Source organism: Notothenia rossii, assembly GCF_949606895.1.
Source record: "Notothenia rossii genome assembly, chromosome: 6".
Classification (NCBI taxonomy): Eukaryota; Metazoa; Chordata; class Actinopteri; order Perciformes; family Nototheniidae; genus Notothenia; species Notothenia rossii.
Window position 1 is genome coordinate 72,536,958 of NC_136909.1, and position 25,631 is coordinate 72,562,588.

General features: G+C 39.0%; 1 protein-coding gene across 1 annotated transcript; it reads right to left on the reverse strand.

Annotated features, from left to right (window-relative positions):
- Positions 1 to 1,199: 1,199 nt before the first annotated feature.
- Positions 1,200 to 6,689, reverse strand: tmem72 (transmembrane protein 72). Its single transcript, XM_079690740.1, has 5 exons — positions 6,535 to 6,689; positions 3,887 to 3,953; positions 3,016 to 3,087; positions 2,616 to 2,755; positions 1,200 to 2,317 (listed from the first exon to the last, which is right to left on the reverse strand). Exons 1-5 carry the CDS (start codon positions 6,608 to 6,610, stop codon positions 1,878 to 1,880), a joined length of 795 nt encoding a protein of 264 aa, XP_079546866.1. The 5' UTR covers positions 6,611 to 6,689; the 3' UTR covers positions 1,200 to 1,877.
- Positions 6,690 to 25,631: the final 18,942 nt, after the last annotated feature.

Here is a 25,631-nt window from a genome sequence, read left to right on the forward strand (position 1 = left end):
AGCAGTGATGAGGGCATTTTATTCTTTCAGCCCAGCTGCTATAGCACATATCCTGTTTCCCTCAGAAAAAGGAAGAAGTCCCTGTGACCTGTAAAGATTGGTTTTCCCCATCCTGTTATTGAGCCTGGATTTACCATCTAGGAAACTATAGTAGGGTGGAAACAAACACTGTAGGTAGTCTCTCTCTCTCTCTCTGTCTGAATAGGCTTTATGATTTGACATGTACAGAGGAAGTAAATTGTTCCAGCAGCGTAATAACTTCCCCTCTGAAAAAAGATCATTCTAAAGGATATGACAAAGTCGGTGGAAGCAGACTGGAAATACTGACGCTCTTGTGTTCTCCTTTAGTTTTCTAGTTGACCAGAGACAGAGAGCGTTGTGAAGATTACCCTGATTTTCGGCCTCAGCAAACTCTAGACAAAGACTCTCTGTTCTCACCATAAAACACCAGACTATCTCATCCCTCCTGACTGATTCAAATGTCACGGCTTTGATGTAGCCTATTGTAGAAAACACATGTGTAAAATGCTGAAAGAATGTTTGCCACGGTGTAGCTGCTGGGGATGTTGCCTGCTTCAAAAACGGAGAATATAGTTGTTTAACGGACATGCTATTTATGTGTCAGTGTATTTTTCACGCGCTTGCTGTCTGACCCCTGTTCTCAGTAAGGTGCTTTATGATGCTCTTTGCTTTTATTGATTCTCTCTTTAGTTTTGATGTTGCAGAGAGATTACCTCTTAAGGCTACATACAGAAATATATATACAGTTCAGTGAACAAAGAAGAGAGGATTACCCGTGTACATGATGTGTGTGTGTGTGTGTGTGTGTGTGTGTGTGTGTGTGTGTGTGTGTGTGTGTGTGTGTGTGTGTGTGTGTGTGTGTGTGTGTGTGTGTGTGTGTGTGTGTGTGTGTGTGTGTGTGTGTGTGTGTGTGTGTGTGTGTGTTGACAGAACGAAACAGTATTGATTTATGTCCTGAAAAATAGGGGAAAGTCTGTATGGAGAATTGTATCCTTTGTTGCATGATAAAAACTAAAGACAAACAAATGAAATCTTGACACATGTTTTTGATTTATAGAGCTTGGGTTGGATTCACACATCCTTTTAATAATATCAATGCTATTGTGACATGTAATTCATGCATGAATAATACTACACTTGGTGTGTTATGTTTTGGTGAAACGTAGGCTTATGGTGGCGCTCTGGTGGGTGATCTGATGGTTTTCTCATCACCATAATAACGTGTGCACTCCTCCCAGAGCTCCGTCTCCATGGTCACCGCTTGCACATGACAAACACACAATAAGGAGTCTTGAATGTGACTAACACATGCACCTGCACTAGCTTTAATTCCTGCTACTCCCAGTCACATTCAAACACATTTTGTTTGAATGAATGAAACAGTTGATCTAATTTATTACCTCATGAATAATGCATGCCGCAGTAACTGGATTGGATTGCATTAACGTTTGCTCTTCAATCAATCCTGGCCTTGCAAAAATCTGAATAAAAGCCACCCACACTTGTATGTACAATTGTTTCTTTTCCTTCAGTGTTTACGTTTCAAGATACAATTATTTTTCAAAAATGCTTACAATATATTTTTTGTAAAGTAAGAAATATACAAATCAATTTAACATTTAATAAAAAATCTAATAATCGTATATCTTGAAAAAACAAAGAACATTATTACTGCACTCTTGCAATTACTCAAAGGTCATATTTTGCATGAGCAGATATTTTAAAATGTGTTTTTTAAAGCTAATTGTCTGCACAGTGTAGCACTAGCGAGTAGCATCCAGTCAGTATGAATACATTAAACATGCTTTCCTTTGTGTGATAGCAGTAAGGAGCTCCATCTGAGCGCAGAGGGATGTTCAGTCAGTAATCATAGGAGCAGTGTCTGAGGTGGTGTCTGGCTCTGGCTCACAGTATCCCTCCATCTCCTCCATCTCTCTCTCCACAGGCTCCTCCCTGCCTCTGAAGCTTATCAGTCTCCCCTCTTTCCACCACCTCCTCTCCCTGTCTGTGCCTTTAGGTGCTGCTGTCTGCTCCAGCTCCAGCATGGCCTGCACACTCTCTCCTCTTTCCCCCGGGCCGAGGCAGCGGTCTCTGGTTGCCAGAGCCGGTCCCTCCCTTCTCCTTCCTGTCACTACGTGGAAGAATGAGTCTGTGCTGTTCGAAGCTGCAGTTTCTGCCACACAGACAATGGTCGGGCCTTGGTCGCTGAGACTTCCATGTGGCCTCTTTGGAGGTTTGGGCTTTGTTTTCTTGCTTAGTATAAAGTTTAAAAGTGCTGTCACCAGAAGCATTATCCCTGCAATCACAAAATACATTCTCTTTCTTTCACAGAAGACATTTTACAGTAGGAAATATGCTTTTAGCTGTTACAGTTCACATTGTGCATGCTGGCTCACTGTCACAGTTTACTAGGACACTTGAAAAGAATAGAGCCATCGTAAATGTTATCATACACACCAGTGCTTTTCGTACTATGCAAGAGGTCAAAATGTATGTTGCTGAAAAAGCCTATCAAGATTTTATAAGCGCTGTGAAGAGAGTAAAGAGTATTGTAATAATCAGTGAATTTATCGTACTTGGAAATGTTATTTTACCTGGGATGATGGCATGCCATACCAACACTGGGTGCAAGAAGCAGACCACTGACATTATGGAGTAATAGAGGAACTTATGGAAACCTCCGACATGAGCCATCTTCCTCCACAACACAAACAGCTGCCAGTCTGGTGGACAGCTGTAAAATAAGATAGGAAGAAGCGGAGAACTGAGGCAGTAACAGGGCTAAAAATTGTTTTATTATTTTAAAAGTAAAGACAGCTTAACATGTGCATGCTTATATAGCTGACATCACGACAGATTAGAAATATTGAGTATCTATCTTCAAATGTAGGTTTTAGGATTTGCAATGTTAATAGTTATCTGATGTGCTTGACTATTATTTATCCTAAAGTATCCATGCAAAGAAAAGAGGTTGGTTGAATGTTGTGTACTCACGGCAGACACATTACCAGAAGTGTATCCAGGAAATAGGCCAACTCAAACATCATGATGCCAACAGATGACACTCTGGGAGGAGAAATACAGTAAAATTAAACAAATGCAAAGATACAATAAGGAAACATGTTTAAAAAATATGTAAACTAGATCTAATTCTGTCAATTTGCATATTTTATCTAAATATGTATTTTCTGGATAGCCAACAATGCAATGCGATGCTTCAAGTGAAAATATATCGTTTTCATGTGATGCCAAAAACTTGGCATAAGGATGTGTTTATTTTATTGTTTGTTGCTTCAGAATGCCCTGTTCTCTATTTTGTGTTTTAATAGTGTGATAACGATTTTATCCAGTGAACCAGAAAATGACCCCAGACCAACCGTCATCGTACACTGCACTCAGTCTCTGAAGACTTATCACTGAGTTATGTGCTTCTGTGTGTGTTGTTACGGCTCTCATCTGCATTTCTGTGTTCTGACAGAATAAACAGTCATGCATTTCTGGTCTCCTTAGGGAGATGTTTTCCTTCGGCTCTGTGGGAGTCTGGCTGCAAGCCATTGAGATAATATGAAGAAGCACTAAAAGTACGGGTCCCCTATTTGCAATCTACATCGCTTCATCCCCCTGGCTCCTTCCAATATTCTCATTGCAAGTGTGTATACAGTATAAGTAATTATGACAGCAACTAGAGTATTTTAATTGTTTTCTACAAGCCCTTAGGCCAAACATTATTTGGTATATTGAAATCCAAGTGGTGTATTTGTAACACAGGAATGACACCAGTTTAGTCTTAAGCAGCCTGGAGTCAGGTCATACGTTTACATTGATACAGTGTATTTAGAGATGGACTACAAAACCAAACACTTACAATAAATAGATGCCAAGGCTGTTGAATTCTCCTTGATGCAGAGTCTCCACTCCCACAGCACACAACACTGTGGAAGAGACAGGAAGATAATTTCCTCTTTTGTTATATTTAAAGAGTTACGGACCGGTTGAGCAGATTCTGTCCACCAGATGTCAGACTTAGTTCATGTTTTTGTCATTGAACGCAGGAAGGGTTGCAATAGCGGGTCAACTAGATCAAACTTGGGAATGTAACTCCTTAAACATGATTAAATACTGTTAATTAAACTTTGTGCTGTGCTGCCGTTACTGTTCTTTGAACATTTTATTTAGTTGTATCTTTATAATATTGCCCTGAAGTTATCCAACTTGAAGTTTGAACTCCAGGGGAGCATATTGAATTGTTGTATACATGTTATATAAATACAATTAAAATGCATTGTTGTAATTGTTTCCATAGTGGTCAAAACATGTTGGTCATAGCTTACTCAAGCTAGTAATTACCATGTCAAGGCAGCATGCTAGTTTTTTTTTATTAGAGTAGACAATTGAAACGACAGAATCATTGCATTTAAAAATGTTTCACAACTTATAGGCAAAGTAGTCATTAGACATCATGGTATATTGATAGTCTTTTTACATTTTGGGCTTATGAGTAATACATTCATATTTATTCTCAACTTTAATACTTTTTTTGTGTTTCTTCAAAAGCACAAACTTTGAGTAAAAAGTGATGCTGGGTTGATTTATTCCTCTGAAAGGTATATTTTGCTGCAGCAATTATGACAAGGAAGCTGAATTTCTCAGTCCTTCACCTGTGAGTGCTCTGCAGTGGGACACGCCAAGATAAATTCTCCTGAACACATGAGTCATGACACAAAATAGTAATTTAATGTTATTATTACTTCTGGTACTACTTCCTTCCTTATATTTTATAGTAACAGTTCAACTTTTTGGGAACATTTTTCATTTTTTGAGAGAAAAAGGGAAAAGAAAAGACAGGACGTTTACATACAGTGTGCAACATGACAGGATTAGGCAGCAGAACATGCATTAGTACAGTGTAAGAAGAGGTTTCCATGTATGTATGGTATATTATGAAGCTACCGCCAGCAAACAGTAACTTAGCTCAGCATTAAGACCGCAGATAGCAAAATGCACCTACCGATACCTTGGGATTTCACTATGAATACATTTGAGTATTTATTGGTCTTGCAAAGCCATTTCCTGGTATATGATCTTCAGCCATCAAGACGAGAAAAAGTCAAGCTCGCAACCCCCCCTCCAAAAATTAACACACCTTAGTATTTGATTATGTTTGCGTTTGTTATGATTAAATAAAAACAAGGTAGAGTTTATCTTTTTTTAAATTGGTAAGTATTAGAGGTGCTCGTTGGCTGGTAGGTTAGTCACCTTTTCCCCCCCCTGAAGATTCACAAATCTGAGAGCTGATCACCAAAACACAGTTGAACTAATATGGTTTGATAAAAAATTAGATGACAACAAAGTCTTGAAAACTATAAAAGGAGAGCCTGTTTTGTTAATCAAGCTTTCCCCTGTGAGGTATAAAAGAGGTAAGCTTTTTTAAGTGGTGATCGCCACTCACATGGTAACAATTTCTCCTGCTTACCAGAAATTCAGAGATGTAATCGGTACTAGAGGGAAATCAGGGGAATGTAGCTAAATAGTTTTTGGTAGTTTTATAGAGTGAGAGAGAGATTAATGCTACATATAGACCAGCTGGGTATTAACATATATGCGCTCCAAGCACGTACGTCTGTCTACAGAACACATACAGGGGCAGACAGGCAGACACAGACATGTAGACACACAGACCCAGAGACAGAGGCGCACATAGGCACCCCATAAACATAAACACACACACACGAACACACATAGACAATGCACAGAAAGCTCCTGTTGGTGTAAATATATTACAGCTTGTGATCACATAAACCCAGTAAAGCAGCTGGATACAGAGACTTGGTTTTGGTGCGATGTGAGGCACATGTCTCTCAGTAAATGTTCAGTGTCTGCAGCTGTTGGAATTTAAGTGAAGGGGGTCCCATATTTTTTAAGGAGGTTGAAACCATAGAGCTATTTCCCCTGTGATGATTTAATGTGGCTTAGAGAGCTGTGTGCAATCAGTTCTTATGTGCCTGAAGAAAACACAAGAGGGATCATGATAGCAGGGTTATGCACGATCAAGTATTTTTATTTGCTCTATATGTCATCCAAGAGATGCTCTCTTGTTCTCTTAGAGGTCATGAGTACAGTTGGCCAACATCACCATCCGACCTAATATTTTTGGTTTATGAAATCCTTAAAAAGACCAACTGTATAACTCTCCCCCACCGGAAAGCTTACAATGTTTCCCTTCAGTGCAGAGAGAGAGAGAGAGAGAGAGAGAGAGAGAGAGAGAGAGAGAGAGAGAGAGAGAGAGAGAGAGACTGATGTCAGCCATAAACAAAAGGGTTGCAACACTTCACATTTATTTCCTATTTATATTTTTACTACAGCTTGTACGCTTTGAATGCCAAATCTATCCCGGAGATAAATCATGAGTCTCTCAGTGTATTGAAAGAAGAATATGAAGCCCATACTGAAACTATAAGTAATACACATGAGTCTTTACATATATTGCTGTTTGTTTTTATATTCATATACTACCTGTTGCCGTAGAAACACCAAAGATCCTGCAGGCGCAGTCAATTACAGTCCACCAAACGCTCTCCAAGTTCCCCATGACCTCAAATACTTTGTCTCTTCACTGGTAGAAAATGCAACCTTAACACGCCACATACACTATCTGAAATAAATTGTAGCCTAGCATTTACTAAAGTAGCCTTCTAGACTGAAATGGATGGTTGTTGGTAAAAGAAAAAGAAGCCGAAGTTTGGTAATCCATGAGTGCCATGATGCGAAGCCTCTTACACTGGAAGAGTTTACCCCAGAAAGGTTTGTGACTCAATGGCCCTGTTGCCCACTTTTTCACACACACACACACACACACACACACACACACACACACACACACACACACACACACACACACACACACACACACACACACACACACACACACACACACACACACACACACACACACACACACACACACACACACACACACACACACACACACACACACACACACACACACATTCAGAATTAGGAGTAATGCGCAGCTTTGAACTGCGAAGGTCGGGGACATTTCTTGTCCCACACCGACAATGTTCCTCATGTTTCTCTGTACGTACCTTGTTGTGAGAATTTGTAAATCAAATCATTTGACACACTTTTTTTTCAAAGTCATTCATGCAGCATCCATTTTTCAAAACGGTTTGTTTTACAACGGTGAGCGTTCGTGTAATAGACAGCAGTTTGGGCCAGGAACAAAAAGCTAAGTTATCCCAGTTTTAAATGATACACATGTTCCACTTAGTTTGCTGTTGATCCCAATGCAACATGTACTCTCTGCAAGTTCTGAATAGTCTAACAATGCAATGGATATGGAATAAAAGGCTACAAGAACCAACAGAAACCCTTTGACACACTTTCACATGTGTAAATGTAAGCCCATAATCGGTTGATGCAGGTTTGGCTGGGATGTAAGCCTGTTCAGGCACAGCCGAGGCCTACAGGAACAAGCATTAAGAGTCACCAAGCTCACACACATACACACACTGACTCCTGGTAGGGACCAAAGTAAGCCAAATAAATCTCCTTAAATCTCTAACAAAGACACTTCTGTTTACTGGCTCCACTTGTTTCCTGCTTAGCATTCATGTTGTTTGTGACATTTATGGTATACATTTCTGAATAGTGCCAAAACTGTGTTGTTAGATGTGTTATGGAAAGTGAAATACTTTCATTTTATATGTGATATATAGACTGAAATATATAACATCTAGGCTTATTGAATACATTTTATCATATTGACCACTCATTCGCGCTCACCTAACAAAATAATTGTAATGCCCCTTATTTTCTTATGTGTGGCACAATTATCTTGCTAATATGCAAGTAAGGGGGTGAAATAATAAACATTGTAACTTCCCAACATAAGCATGTCAAATGTGTCACTGTGAGAATGTAAGAAAAATAGGCCTTATAATAGCTCACAGCCTACCTGAGTTTCTAGCATGCATATAGAGTTGTTGTCTTGTTAGAGTAATACGTTTTTTTTTGCAAGGATTAATAAATTGTATCAAGTGGCTTAATGCTTCATAGATATACTTGATGAATGCCTGATTTAAATAGTAAGCTATGAGAATGTCTGGCTTTAAAAAATCCCTTTGGCTGGCATAGATTCTCCTCTAGCATCTTTCATTCATAGGAGGATTTCTGCAAAGGACATTTTTACAACTCTTACTTCATGAGCCACGGATGCATGCACACATACACAGTTACTGTAAAATACTATTAACACATTTGAATCAATAAAAACAACAGTTTGACCACCCACTTTATGTGATTTAATTGATAAAAGAGAGATGATTTCTCATAATTAAATCGTATGTTTATTAAGTCTGCAGTTTATCTTCTCTCATGAGATATGAAATAGAAATGTGTACGGTACATGTTAACTGAGCCATGCCGGCGTGGCCACAGTGGGCTTTGTGTTTATCTTTGTTTGACATGCTAGGCTCTCATGATGACATGAAAAACAGCTTGTGAAAACATAATTGATGGTAATAACTCACTGTGTATTGCAAGGGGGTCACTGCTGACATTTACACTACATTGTGAGTTTTATGCCAGTTGTCAGGATATGCCAGAGGGTTGAGGCGTTTACAGTAATTGTGACTGATTGCCATCTAGTGAGACTGTAAATATAATGTTACAGTATAAATACAGACTCATGTTTTCATTTGCTCTGTGCAGCTATACAGACATTACACTTCAACAAGACTGACCTAAGACCTCTCACACTCTTTCCAAACTTTCACTCGACTGCTCACATTTTCTCTCACCCTTTAATCATCCCTGCGTTACGCCTCCTCACCTGCCCACTCATCACAGTTTCACACCATTCTCCCCCTTACCCCTCTGTGCCCATGGGCATGGGACCACAGAGATCAGCCATGCCCCCCCCCCCCAACTTCCTCCCTCTCTGAGTCCGGTGTGGGTGTCTGGTGCTTGTCTGAACCAGTGAAAACAGCTCTAATCTTAATTACACCAGCAGCTTTATTGCCCTGCTTTGTTGCTTTGCTCAGGCAATATCTCCATAATCACCTTTATATGGGTGTTTTTATTTAGGGAATGGCGGTGAAAGATCCCTGATAGACTAATTTCAGCAGAATACCAGAATATTTCCTAAAATATAAAGACATAAACCTAATCACACTGTGGATATTACATCTCCCTGCACAAGGTAGGCTCTGCCATGTTGGAACCTAATTACTGGATTTACAATTGCAGGGAGACACCTAGTGGTTGAAAGGTGTTGATACATTGCAGTTTAACCCTTGTATGGTGTTCTGGTCTGTGGGACCCGTTTTCATTATTTAGCTAAAGAAAAATGATACAATAAATTATGTTGGATGCAACATTGTTGGTCAATTCAAGCACCGAGACATGTTTGCTCTCATATTCCTGCATTATGTCTTGCGGGAACCAATCTTGGTTTTTTTTCACATTCTATCCCAGCTGCAAATTTGGGGCGGGACACAATAAATAAAGCTTCGCCAGTTTGGGTCCTATCACAACTGATCAAGATGGCCAAAAGATTCTCTGCTCAGAGGGCCTTGCAAATGATTTTGGAATAGAGAGAACCATTTGATGATGATGTAGAGGAAGAGGAAGATGTTTCAGAATGTGAGGATCACATTTCTGAGAATTCTGAGTCTGACAGTGACTTTGAAGAAGAGGATGAGATTGAGTATCAGCTAGTTAGAAAAAAAAGACGAGCCATGGACCAGCCGGTCAGCGGGCAAAAAGACGAGTAGCACTTTAATTAATTAATCTAACAAATGTAAATGGGCAAATATTAACCGTATGCTGTTTATATTGCTTGTAATTGGGATGAAGTAAACATCTGTTGAGTATTTTAACTTAAAATAGTTTGATTGTGTTGAATTGAAACCCAAAAAGGCAGCGGGTCCACCAGACCCACGAACACTGGCTGAATAAAAAAAATATGAACACCACACAAGGGTTAAGAATGGAATGAGATACAGTTTGGGAAGAGAGTGTCTTGTTTCTAAGCTCTTTTCTCCCTCAGAAACCGACCATAACAATACCAAGTGTCAAGAGCATCCACTAGACAGATGAAGCACAGACAGGAGCAGGAAAGATATGTGGTTGTGAAACAAAGATAACGTTTTGGAAGACAGAGAGTGTGTCATGACTGCCTGTTAAATCTCTAGTAGTCAGCAGATTGTATCAAGCAAATTAACATTTTGAGGAGGTATTATTTCACAGAAGAATTGCAGCACTGTATGAAATGAACAGGTTTATGCGATGAGATCACATTTTTGCCAAGCTTTTAAATCACTTTAGTCATGTAGTAACACGTTGAACCAATGATTTGACAATTCAAGTAAACATAATTCTCAGCTTATAAATTAATATGACAAATGTTTAGGCCATGTATTCCTTTATAACTATGAATTATACGTAAAACCCATCGCTACCCTTATGCAAATGAACTATAGTATTACTATAGTATACTATAAGAGTTGTAGAGTAAGTTTGTAGTGTTCTATATTTTTCACCAGTTATGGTATTACTATAGTTTTTTCTGTAGTGCCATTTTATTAGCTATAGTAGGCCTCTAATATTTCAATAGTAATACTATGTATCTAGATCTTTATAGAATTCCTACTTTATTTTAAATAGTATAACTATAGTATAATATATAGTGTTTCATTAGTTGTTTTTTGAACACACTAAAACACTCCTATAGTAATAGTATGATATTGTCATAGTGAATGCATATGATTACTATAGTGTTTTTAAAAGTATTACCATAGTGTTTTTTAGTAAGGGTAACACCTGTCTGACACCTGTATCCCTCTTTTTTTGTTCATCATTTTTAATCTTAATTTTTTTCACTCTTGTTTCCCATTTTAATGAGAACATAAATGCTTTCGGGGAGAAGCTGGTTGAAAATGCGTTTATTCCCACCGAGCCACTCAGAGGTGTTAGCACTTTTAATTTACAATGAGGTCTGGCAACACATCAAAATAACTATTTCTGATGGAGGTTAACCATGCCCTTAAACATCTAGCAGCAACATTAGCATAATTTAGAGTCGTGTTTATCTACAATTTTCACTGTCATTTTAGGTATGTTTAAGGTTTTTGGCATCTCTTGAGAAAATAACACCTGTGTCTTTAGCTGGAAAATGCTCCACTGTAATCAACTTGTCAGAGGAGGTAATGTACATTAGGTTGCCAAAGCCTATTTCTGAATTAAAATGGTAAGAATGAACCAAGTTGTGGGTCAGTAAACAAAACATTAAACCGCCCTGTAAAACGAGTGCTGTGATAATTATCTGCCAGTGACATCTCTGTGTGGCTAAATAGCTACATGTAGCCAAATAGCTACATGTACAGTATGTGCAAGTGCAACAAAGTCTCACGGCATTTCGTGTTATAGTCACAAAATTAATCCGTTGATTCGTGTTCACCAACACGATTTCCCCATTTTTTTCGTGTCACACAGAACGATTTTAAAAGCAAAGTAAATAATAACAAATTAGAAGCAAAAAGAGATTTAAAAAAATACAGATTTCAGTATTCTTACACAGAACGATTTTAGAAGCAATGTATTTGTATTGGTAGTACGTTTCGTGCCTGCACCAAATAATAACAAATTAGAAGGCTTTGAGCCCCATTTCTTTTCCTCGCGGACGGCAAAAGAACTCCGACATTATAGTGTTTTCCAAGACTCGACTGGACAAAAATACGTGGTGCAGGCACGAAACATACTACCAATAGAAATACATTGCTTTTAAAATCGTTCTGTGTGACACAAAAACAATGCAAAAATCATGTTGGTGAACATGAATCAATAGATTAAATTAATTTCGTGACTATAACACGAAATACTGTGAGACTGGGTTGGTAGGCCAATGTGAGAGCTGCTTGCTAATGTGTCAGGTTCTCCAAAAACTGCAAGTTTCGGATACAGTGGAGAGAAGGCAAATATAGGGCAAGTAATACCATGTGCTCTCATGTGCTTAATTTTGATTGGCAGAGTGTGACCTGGCTATGAAGAGCGAGTAGTCTTGACTCTGGTCCTGTAAAGCATGCAAATGAGCTGGCTGAAGACAACATGGAAATATCTTTAGCTTCCATCAAAACCAGACTCTCACATACCAGCAGGCCTAAAGGGCTGTACGTATGCATGTACTACTGTGGTTGTTAATCTTTGACTTCACTAATGTATTCAAATAAGTGAATATACCCCCCGTCTTCTCTATACAGCAAATGCTAAAGTGCCATGTATTTTCTGTCTCCGATTTTCATTTGAGCCGAGCTTCGTCACGGAATTGATATCCTCAACAATAAGACAATGTGATTTTGATCTGCTGTGTGTATTCATCACATACCATTGAGGTCATCGGCTGTTTTTTGTGGTAACTGTGTTGGCGGATCACTCGCTGTCCTTTAACTTAAAATGACAGCACATTGTGATGAGCCAAAACAGTGTTTCCCTTATTTTCCCTTCAAGCCCTGCCTCAAAACCTTCTTCCTCCTTAATGTAAAGATGTTTAAGCTGTCTGTCTTTCATTTTTCTTCTCACCAGCGCAAAGACAAACCTAAGTAACAAATCAACTCTTTGCCGACAAATACCATCAGCGCTGCCCACATGAGTGAAGCACTCGTTTCGACGAAGATGGTAAATGGCGTCTTGTCAGAACAGTCTGATGTTTTTATACCAGGCCATTATCTTGAGCATTAACAGGTTCTTACATATTGTCTAGCCGAGGCAAGGTTAAGGAATGTATCATAAAGTAAGAGAGAGCTATCCTTCTTGAGTGTTCACATAAACACACACACATTTAGATTCACACCCTGATAGTGAGCAGAGAAGAGCTCTGTAACCTATTCAGAGGTTGGCCCTGGTTTTGATATGTTTTATGTCTTTAATTTTTCCTTCTCTATGAAACAACATTTCTCTCCCATGAGTAGTTGTTCTGTGGTTGGTGAAAAGTCTTTAAAGATGGAGAATTTGCCCTGTAACCAAAAGGTTTCAGCACAAACCTCAATGTTCCCTCTAGACCTATGCAAGCCCCCCATATGGCCCGGTTGGCCCAAGACGGCTTTTCTACACATGACTTCCTCAGCAATTCAAATGCGACAGAAGGAAGTGGATATAAAATGATTTCAGAATATGAATAAAAGATTCAAAAAACCCACAGTATTCTTCTCTCAGAACATATATCTGTGCAGCATCATCGTCCCTGAGATAATATCTGAGATGGTGCCCTGTTTCATTGTACAGAAAAAAAGAGTTCATACAGTAACAAAGTTCAGCTTTCTTTTAATGACATCCAAACCAAAAATCTGCTCTTTATTTCTTTCTTGTTCCAAATAGAAGAAAACCTTTCACGGTATTGTGGCCTGACTGTAAATATTCTCTTAGAAGGTCCTCAGAGACTGTTATCCTACTTTAAAGAACATGAAGGTTTCAGTAGAAAAGAAAGGAAGAGAAGAAATAGGCTGACTATAGAATAAGTGCATGACAGTGGATATGGGAGGTTTTCCCTTGCTGAGGAAAGGCTGTTCTACATCATAATTGTGTGTGCATACATGTAGGGTGATGGACACACTAAGCAGCAGGTTTTGGGGGACGTCCAGTCAGAGCACACATTGAGGGTCTGTTTGGAATTAAGTGGAAAATCATGTTACTGCATTGTCCATTTGGGAGCAATAAAATAAAGTCATGGTCCATATACCATATCACTACCAATAAAGGCACATTTTGTGAAATAACACTGGAAGAGCATCTTGAATTTCCCAATATATAACTGGAAGTTTATGACCTATTTGACTTTTTACACTATTATTTACAGACCGACTAGTTTTGGAAGTATTACAAATGAAAATTGATTGTACTTACAATGTATTTACAATGTAAATGACCCCAGATCAAAGAGACTATTGATGTAATTGGTCCAATTCAGTATGACTCTGTGTGATTGTGTACTTAAAAAATATATAAATATTTGTCGCCATAAAAATGTTATCAACGCTCACACACATACACTTTTTGTCTTGTGTGTGTCTGTTTTTTGTGGGAATGCTTGCGTAAGAACAAGAACAAATATGAGAATCGTCACCCAAATTGAAGACCTGACCTTGCCCCTCTTGTGTCTTTTCTTAACGTTTTTTATAAGTTGGATTCAGGGTTAAGGTGAAACATGAAAAAGGGATTTTCGGGGCATAGAGTATGCAAAGAGCTCACAGATATATTATAGATCGTCGGGGCATGGACCAAATAGTCTCACAATCTCAGCGAGACAGAGTGTTCCAGCACAGCCACACATTTAACTTAACCAACGGTAATGTAATAGACATATTCAGTAAATGCAACCCTTGGACAGTTATGTCAACAATGTAGTTTTGTAAGTTTGTTTATCCCTGTGTGTGTGTGTGTGTGTGTGTGTGTGTGTGTGTGTGTGTGTGTGTGTGTGTGTGTGTGTGTGTGTGTGTGTGTGTGTGTGTGTGTGTGTGTGTGTGTGTGTGTGTGTGTGTGTGTGTGTGTGTGTGTGTCGGTGTGTGTCGGTGTGTGTGTGTGTCGGTGACGAGTAAATTAAATATCCTTAGAGGCCTGAAACAGATGGTCATCAGTTTTGTGTTTCTACATTTCTGGGCCACTGGAAACCAGACCAGAGACATTGCAGCTCCTGTTTGACTGGTCTTTAGGGATTTAGATGGACGCATGTTAGAAAAAGTTAAGGAATCCAGAAAATAAAATGACTATGACAGGAAGAAATTGGACCATGTCTAAGTGTGTTCTTTGCGAAGAGTATTTTCCAATAACACAACTCCTAATCCTATGACTGACTTTTACAATTGCCAGTTCTGTCTGAAGACAGCTAATAAATTGGAAGATTAAGTTCAAGATCCAGGTTAAGAGAGTGATCATGTCTTATTATACGCCACATTATAAACAGCAAGTCATTAGTCATGCATACTGCCTTCATACTGAATATCAAAAGAGAATCTATCATCCTCCCAATCCTTTACATATGGCTGTGTTTTATGAGTGTGTGCGGTGGTCAGGGTGAGGGCCATCCTTCAGCCTGGTTAAATGTTTCCATGCCGCCGGCTTTTCTTAACCGCAGCTGGTTTCCCAATTGTACCAATGAGAGGAGACTTCGATCAAGGACAGACTGCCAGAAAGATTGCTCCGGCTGATAGTTGCATGTTCGTAGTGCATACGTGCAAATTGATGCATTTAATCTTGAGTTTTAGAAGAATCCAGTTCGTGCCCAGAGAGCAAATGTTATGTTTTTGTTCCATTTGTGAGGCAGCTGGAGTGGAGTCAAACATCATAAAAGATCTATTTGTTAACTTTATCATAAGATCATGTCAAAAAGAAAAGGAACACCTGAATAAACATCATGCGGCCAATGGCCTGCAGTTCAACTGAATCCTCTGAGGGTAATCTGAATTTTGGCCAGCAACTTAATTCCAGAGACATGAATTTAAATAACATAAAACTAACTATCTGCAGTGTTATGAGAAGAGACAGATATGATGGCAGTAATTCAAGAATTGCATATTCTGGCATCCGGAAACTAGTACGGCTAATAAGAGGCAAAGGTTTTCTTTGACTTTATGCTAATAAAAGCTTTGGCACCTCCTGAGTATATTTATACTTGTGTGAAAACCTGTCACATACACAAATCACATCAGACTCATGAGAGGACACACAGGAAGAATATAGTCAAATTACTCTGTTTCCGTATATTGGCTGTGTTAAGAAGCTATGAGTGACAACAGATAGGCTCTTAAGTGAAATAACTTCATGCTTTATGATTAAAATAACAGAAAAGAGGTGTATAATCTCTCCACAGACTATTGTTCGCCCTTTTCGAAGATCTAATTATACAAGGCAAAATAATAAATGTGTCTTAAGACGTTTAATTTATCTTAATGTGCGCATTAAAGGTCACCTTTTATACAAAATTCACTTTTCATGTCTTTTATACATGTGTCCCCTCTGTGTAAAGAGATTCTGAAAGGTTAAGAAAAAAAGATTCGCTCACTTTTTGTCCTGATCCATTTATATAAAAACCTGTCTGAAAATGAGATGATCAGATTTTGGCCACTTTATGATGTCATAACGATTTTTGGCTTGTGTAACCATTAGCCAATCACCAACCAAGGTAACCCGCCCCACCTTATCACCTGAATCTCCTCCTAGAGCACCATTGTGTTCGTTCTAACCAAATATCTCTCAGATACCTCATTCACACCAACGCAACTCCGGTTCAAGCTCCGTGCTAGAGCTTTTCAGGTTCAGAACCGGTTCTTCGGTTTAGCTCCGGCTCTTTTCACACTGCCCAGAGTCCGACTGGTGCTGCGTCATTGCGTCATCGTTTGCGTCATGACGTAACCGTTTGCGTGCCTGCTTCATAAAGCCAAACCGCGCGGAAACCCCTCACAGCTGACACCGACAACAACAATAATGGCCGATTGTGCTCCAGCTTCCTCTGTACCTCTTCGGAAGACCAGATTCCCAGTAGGTAGCTGGTCTCTTCAGTGGACCGCTGCTGCTTCTTAAGTTTCTCCATCGTTGTGTACAAACTGGATAAAACGCCGGCTTTTTGTTGTTGTTCAGGAGTTGATCCCGCCCCTGCCCCCGCCTCGACGTAAGCGTGACGTATGTGGTGCTTTTGCTCTGGCCGGACCATTTTTTGGTGCTTCAAATGAACCGGATTCTGGAGCTAAGAGGCTGCTCCGCTGCGGTGTGAAGAGGAAAACCCGGTGCTTTTCAAACTCCAGCTCCGAACCGGCCCTGAAACAACATTGGTGTGAATGAGGTAAGTGAGGCTTGGGGAGTGGCTCCTTATTTTCATCTAAAGTTGTCACGGCTGGAGGGCAAGGTACACAGGACCCAAATGCAGAATATCCAAATCCAAAATACTTTTATTGCGGAACTAGCAACAAAGTAAAATTAGGCAAGGCAAAACACAAAAAATCCCTCTGAACAAAAACCTTCCAACAACATCAATAATCTCACAAAGACAGACAGAAAAACCAGAACTTAAATGCACACAAGACTAATCACACGCACAAGACACAAGGTGAACACAGTCAGGTAATCAGGTGAACACAGAGACAGGTAGCAACAGGCAAGACGGGGGGTGAACACAGAGACAGGAAACCAAAGACAGAACTAGACATTGCAAAAACACAACACAGACAGATTGTGACAAAAGTAACGGATACAGAATCAGCACTTTTGAAACAGGGCTGAAACAGAGGGGCTTATGGGATGCTGCAATGCATGATATGTTTGGTATTTCAAGCCAAACACTTCAGAGACATGTTGTGTATATATCTGAGACCTATGATATATTGATGAAAAACCGTATAATAGGGGACCTTTAAACAGAGAAGTGGATGATGTGATAAATAAGGGGAACCATAAAGAGAATAGAGTAAATGGGCCATTTGAGACAAGATGGATGAAAACGCGACCAATGTCACAGTGATTTGTTTCTACCCTGCTGGATCGAATCAAATCAAATCAAGTTTCATTTATAAAGCACATTTATAAAGCACATTTAAAAGCGATTTTTGGTCGAGCCAAAGTGCTGTACAGTAATAAAAACACATTACTACAATCACAATAAAAGACAATAAATTACAACAGATATAAAAAACACAGGGAAAAGTCAGGAGTCGTGCTCCGCTCTGACTAGAAGGCCAGGGAGAAGAAGTGCGTCTTAAGAGTAGATTTAAAAAAAACATAGATGGATAGATGCGTTGCCTTGATGCTGGTCACCCGTCAATCCTACCTGACCTTTCACTGCTCCTCTCTGAACTGCTGACCCTGTTTGACCACACAGAAGGTCTCCATCAGCAGGGTCATGGCCGCACTTTCACCCTCTCTGCTTTTCCTTCATCAGTGTTGTAAGGCATGTGTGGAAGTCAACGACGTCCTTAACACTCAACGGTCTCCTTTTGACCCTGACATTAAAGGTCATCCGTGCGTTGGCCGGCAGAAAGAGTTCATGGAGAGTTGCAATGATTTAAACAGACAGAAGACTCTTATATTAAATAGTTTCATGTAAAAGGAGTGGGGGACATGATTGGTATGGAAAAATGTAATAGGAAAATATCAATTTAAGTGATTGGTGGTAGGTTAACAGCAAGGTCAGTGGGATTTCATAATGCTGAGTGCCTGCAAAGTGCGAAAAGGCAAAGCCCTCATCTCTCGGATTTAAGTGGTGAATATGAGATGCTAGATCCCAAGAGTACCTTTTCAGCCAGGGTAATTTGTTTAAATGGAGCAGTTCAACACACTAATAAGTCATACATGAAATGTATGTTTAACTTAGTAAGACAAAGCAACAAAACACAACAGTTTAACACGTCCTTCATACAAATGGTTACATAAATATAAAGGAACACGATCTTGTTACTGCAACAACATAAGTAGTAATGACTATAATTGTTTCAGTTTATTCCGAAAAACCCTAATTTGGTTGGTGTTATTCACTGGGGTGGAGGACATTACGTACAGTAAAAGCAAAAGTGGTTTCAATTGGAAAGACAATTATAATTATTTGTTAAGCTATAATGTTAACCAGTGGTGTAACTCCTCACTGCTGAATAGTCCGCTTCTGATGAAAACTGCCCTGGTTTTCATCTAGATAAAGAGTTATGATTTCCCACTAACATCATTGTTGTAACTACAAATTACCTCATCCCCAGGATCCACCTGCACTGACAAAAATCCTCCTCGTTCCCACAATTCAAAAGGCTCTTCTTCAAACGGCATGAACACCTGATGACTTTATAGTTTGTCCTCTTCTCAAACCGGGGTGAGGGTCAGAGGGTGATTCAGCAGCCATTAACCCTCGCATCTGCTCCACTACACGTCAACCTGGCTAAAAGTTTAGAGCAATAAACATGCCTTTACTTTCAGCCCATGTTTCAAATGTCCTAAGAAATATAGGCAAATGTAGCAACAGGTCCTGGGAGTATGTTTAACAAATGAAACATAATATAGTTATAGGAAAGAGATTGCTTCAGTGTGGAAGAAAATACATGTTTGAAGACAGAAATAGTGCATCTAACCAGTAGAGGAACTTAACTAAATAAATGTACTAATTTAGTTAGTATTAGGTTATTTGCTTGTATTTTTTATATCTATATATTTGTATTTGTTTTATTTTGTTCCCAACTGCATTTGTATAACAGCTATATTTATATTTTTCTTGTAAGATTCATATTTTTCAAACAAATGTATTTTAATATATTGCATTAATAAAAATGCTAGAAGAAAAATAGCTCCACCTGGACCACAAAACGATACAAAAAAAATAAATAATAATATGAATATATATAAATAAATCTGAGACACGATTTCATTCTGTCTTCATGAACATAACCAATCAACTCTGGGTTTGCAGCATACATCAAATTCAGCTCTTCACAAGAAACGGCAAAGTTTTCCTTGACATGCGGAGCAGAAAACTTGCAACACGCTCCATTCAATCTCAACATACCACACTCGAGAAAATAAATGGCGATTAGCTGGCCCGTGATGCCTGACACTGCACCTTGTCCAAATTTCACGGTCACTTTATTTGATGGAGGTCGCACTATGATATATACTAACACCTCTAACCCCTCACAATGCGTCCTCCAACGACCGCACACAATCTGTGAATGAGCGATCTAAACATGATGTGGGATTGCAGATGGAGGTTTGCTGTTGCCATTCATGGGCCTTTACATCGGGACTCAATACTGTCACCATTCTGTGTAACACTACAGTGGGCTTCACTTTTCACTTTAACTTAAGAATGCAATATATATACAGCACATATTTAAAGATAGTAAATAATCGATTCATAATTTCGGAATGATCTTGGTTGTATTTATGTTAGAAAACCATTTCACTGACAATAACCACAATAACCCCTAACATATCTATGGTGGATGCAACATTTAAGCAGGCTACATTAGGAACGAAAGAACAAACTCAACAAATCAAAGAAAAACCAAATTCCTTTTATTATAAACTAAACAACACAAAAATAATGGCTTGATTTGAAATAAGCTGCTCAGCTGGACAGTGTCCCAGCTCACACACTTGCATAGAATAAATGCTAAAATGCATTGATCCTCAGAACGTGGGTACTGTGGAATATACGTTTAGCTTTAACAACATTATTAACATTAACATCATAAACATCCTTAGTAGAAATTGAGGGAAAACTAAGAAATGACAGGTTTCACTTATGTAATTGTACTCCCATACATTATTCTTTACGTACACATTCACAAAACTGGGTGCACATTTACAGACACACAAGAGCACATGCAGCACTCCTCATGCACACACCAGCATGTGCCAGGCCTGTGCTAACTGATGCAGAGGTCATGGCTTCTCTTGTAAAAACACATGTACTAATTGGTATATGCATCATACCATTTGTCACATGTGGGGGAAAAAAGCACCTAAGCAATGAACAGAGTAAACTGGGTTCTTTAGACCGGCTCCTGGCCTGATTTGAGCACTAACTGAACAACCAATTGGGTTATCTGCATCGTAACACAAACAAATGATGCAAGCCTCATAGAAAACGATTGAGTGTTTTACGTCAGTCTCACAGTGATTGGCGTTGTTAATAGAGCTGTAATGTAGTATTGGTGTTTATGTTTTCTGTTGAACAAACACAAAAAAATGTAGCAATAATGTGGTTTTGGCAATTTTCTCTTGGATATATGTCATAGTAAGTAAACTAACTGCAGATGATGGCATGCAGAAATGAACTTTGGACTGAAGTCAAAGACAAGTCATCAGATAGTGAATTGAAAAAAACACTTTTAATTTCCAATCTGCTACTTCATGCATTAAACAACGGTTGTCTTGATAAGCCTGTACAGTCGATGCACAAAAGGAGCAAAATGGCTCACAAATTGAGTTTGTTTCCCTGAAGACCCCGTGAAACAAGGCTGACCACAGTCTAACCAACTGAAGACAGACTAACCTGCCATGAACATCTTTCGTAGACACAACATCGAAAACACAAGTGAGACAAACAAACACACACACACACACACACACACACACACACACACACACACACACACACACACACACACACACACACACACACACACACAATAAATATATTTGAAGGAGTAAGTGCACAATTGTACAAATGAATATCATAATAAACAAACAATTATTATCTGTCCAACAGTTACTGTCTACCTTATCCTAGGTTAAATTAAAGACAGAGTAAGTCCCCTTTTATTTCCTGAAAACAAATGGCTGACTTCTTGCTTTCTTAATAAAAATGTTTTTGTAAAAGTATTTAAATTCAAAATACTACATTATTTTTAAACATATTTCTCAAACGTGTATCAGTAAATCATTATTATAATGAATAAATGAATACATACATTTCCGTTAATAAATAACTCTGTTTACAAAATCATCATAGCATTATGGAGTAAAGATGTTTTTCAGGCCTTTTAGTAAAATAGTTGAACTGTAATTGTTTATCTGTATTTTTGTCAACTACTACACGCTGCCACGTTTTTTTCCGGAAAAGCTACATTCACATAAAAGGATCAAGGTGACACGTGCGTTTGTAAGCCAACACTTGCAGTACAGAGTTACATGAGGAGACTCTCTCATTTTCCCTGGAAGCTCATATATTATCATCATAAATCAAACATCGGGGCTTTTTGACCACCGTCCAGCTCTAAGCTGCGGTCGTGAGGTCGTAGTGTGATCCCCAAACTGCCACGCGTGTGTGAGAGCTGCGGGTGTTTGTCTTGAAGGACACGTTGGATTATGGCTGGATAAGATGTCCTAAGGCTTTCTTTACAAGTCATAACTGCGAGTGCTTACCAGTGTATGTGTTTGAGGGGCAGGGGGAGGACAGGAAACCAGTCTAATCCATCAAGATCTGTCCATTAAGCCCCAGGCAAATTCAATTATTGGAAATAATAATTACCTCTTCCACAATAACATAACACAGCAAAAAAACAATACTGTCTTAGATACTTAACCACTTGCAGCTTGACATGCAGGAACATTTTTGAACGCAAGAGAACAAACTAAAGTGCGTTTTCTGTTTGTTGTCTTGTATTTTCCCCTTAAAATCATGCAGCATGGTCCCGTTTGTAATTTCACGGATGAAAATGTATGGGGAGTCTCCTCAACAGAAAACAAATGCTGCTTTCTGCGCTCGTTAAGCGGTAAAAACATCCTTCTGAACCTGAACTGAAGTAGAATGTTAATAGGTTTCAAATCAAAATTGTTTAGTTGTCCAAATACTTTTAAGTCTTTCCACGCAGGCCTGGCCAGCTGCACAAATATGAACGATTACCCACAGGGAGTATAACTTACATTTTATACAAGAGTCCTGTGGCAGACAGCGACAGACAAGTCAATGCAGATAGAGTTCAAACCTTGGAAATTAAATATGTAGCGGGGACACCTAATATATCAGGACAATAGAAGCTGCCAAGCAGAGCCTCAGCCACAGATATGGAACCAGTAAAGGAAGCTGTTTAATCTTTTCCAGAGCTAGCTGTCATGCCATCACATGCAATCAACATTTTTGGCTTATTTTGGAGTGAGATGAGAGAGATGTAGATATGGTAAAGAAGCTTTTATGTCTTCAAAATTCTGAATGTAAACATAACTGCATGTCTTTACTGAATGTCCTCAGGACCGGATGATAAGCCCTTTTTTGATGCTTCATTGAAAAACTTTAAAGGAATAATTTCATATTTAGCAATTAAGCTTTTTGCTGGGTTGGACGAGAAAATTACAAATTGTAACTTAAAGCAGTCTTTCTGATTAGGAGAGACACCTCATTTTCACATGCTTGGGTAAATGGCAGAGATCCATTATCACCCTGCTCTCCACACAGACAGTGAATCCAATGACCAGTCACACAGAGCACACAATGCAAAGTCAATTCCCTTTATCTCCTTTTAACCCTTTTACAGCTATTTATGAGTTTAAATGTGACTGAATGAAAGTCCTTCTCCTCCTCTTTCCCTCATGTTATCAGGTTTTATAAGGTCTGAGATAGCCTTAAAGCTCAGACGCTTCCCAGAAGCCCCCTGTGGACCCAGGGGTCTGGCCAGTGGGATTGACAGCAGGCAGCCAATTCAGGGTCACCTGGCATTGCCCCCACCCAGGCCTGGGAAAAGGAAATCCCTTATCTGAATCACAGCGCGACACAGACCTGCCAACCAACCTCACCTGATAACAGTGATTGAGGACCAGCAGAGGAAGAGGAGGGGGTATAAAAAGGGAACAGTAAAATATGGAAAGGAAGAACAGCATCAAAGAGGGAGATTTACATAGAGGGTTTTATCTGGGTACTAAATTCCAACCCGTTTTCATAAATAACCTGGTGCTAAGAATGTAAGTAAATACTTTAAATTCAACCCTCTGTATTGTCCAGTGAAACTAATACTGCTCTTACTTCTCAGCTCAGGGGTATATGGCATGTGGAGGCCTGCTGTGACTGTAAGGGATGTGTGGAAGGTAAACGGTTTAATGTGTGTATGTTCGCTGTAGGGTTCCTTGTAGTAAACCCTCACCACTTAATAACTGGCCAAGACTACAACCCAGTTGAGATTCACACAATAGCCCTATTACAACCGCCTCCATGTAAGTAGCATATCGTTTTTATACTTGAGTGTTTGCGTCATGAAAATCCAACAGTTTTTTATGGTTGCACGTAGTAAATTCAGAATGTTTTTGGGCTTTTCTTTAACTGTTATTAAGTGTTCTTTTGACCAAAAACTAGGAGAATGAGCATGAGAAAGAGGGAGACGTGGGGGGGGGGGGGAAGCAAACATTTGCTCCACTGATTGGTCTCTGTACATTTATTCTGCGTGTCCTCTTTAATGGGCTTCAAGTGAAAGCCACAGTAGCTGAAAAGCTGCCACACAGACCCACAGACATACAGTTGCAGTGAAAGCCAGCTCAGATTTCCACAGCCAGGCCAACATCTGAACAGCGGATTATCACAGTTTCTAGACCATTATACACCTCTTGAATGGTCTTGATTCCTGGCTAATGGCATCCATGCATTTGTAAAGCGAGGAAGTGAAAGAAATGGTTGCAAAAGAAGAAAAGAGAAAACCTAATTTTAAATTCACCTCCTGAAACCTTTTCATTGCACACTCAGCTCTCAGACATAAAGCCGCTTTTGTGTGAGGAGACTGGGGTTAACACATTTCTGCTAATGTCCAGGGACAAGGCCACTGGGAACCTCCATGCCTTTTCACACACTCTGATACACTCAAATAAATGTTTAGCTATTGTAAAATAAGTCTATTAAATGAATTAACTATTCTATTCTAAGTAACTGTTATATATGATATAATATTTGTTTATCATTACTGTTAACAATAAAATAGTTTGTTTACATTTCCTATCAACAGTCGATTTTATCCATCATCAATACATGTCTCATAAAATGTTGAACCATAGGCCATTTTTGTTTTTTAACCGTTAACGTGTTAACATGTTAACATGTTCTTTCCACACAAGCCTTTTCATATTGTTTTCTTAACTTTTGCCATCGGTACACACTCAAATGCACATGAGAAAGTCTCTTCTTTTTCCGCTTTTTTCGGTTCATTTGCGGTTGGAAAATGCTGGGATGAAGCTTTATCACTAACAAATGTTTAGGACCACGGCTAAACAGATTTGCCGTTGAGGAAAAAATGAACAGAACTTAAACTTAGCCTTGGTAAAGCTGTGCTCTATCTCTTCTGTCAAAAAGTATGAAATACAGACTTATTAAATGTAATAAATCTAATGATAACTTTGGCAAATATACATTATAATGCTACATTTCATTTTATATTTGTGTAGTTGCTGTATAACAGAAGCAACACTTTGCAAATAGAAATAATTATTCAAAGACAAACCCTGAAGAAGAGATTGTTGTTTTATTTGCCAAAAAACAAGGACAAAATATCTATTTACATGTTCCAAAACAAGATTGTATTCTTCAAATCAAAACTCTGAATTAGATTAGAAAAAAAATAGAAATAATTGTCATACTCACATGGTCCTCATTAGACTTGAAAAATACAACACACATGTACTTGTTTTTTCGGATGGGAACTTTTTCTGAATCCTTTTGCAACCGTCCCTCGGCTCGGTGCGGTGAAATGGACATGACAGGAGTGTGGGGTCATTGTCGCAGGAGAACAGTGTAAAGGAGATGGATGAGGAGGGGAGGGAGAGGAGAAGAGAGGAAAGGAGGAGAGTTCATTTTGCAAATGAGCTGCTATGTAAGCCTCACCATATTGGCCCTGTTTTGTCGGCCCTGTGAAACACAGTCAAACAATGAAGTTTGGCAAAGAGGCAACATAAGATATTAGGGCCCATTGGAAATGGCCCACTGTGGGTTAGGAAAGTCGTATGCATGAATGACAATTTTCAGCTGTCATATGAAGTAGGGGACAAACAGATCACATTTCGCCAACATTTTAGAGCCATTTGCCATTTAATTATGTTTTCATTTAAGAGTTGTGTACAATCGTCCAAGTATCCATTGATACTGTATATCT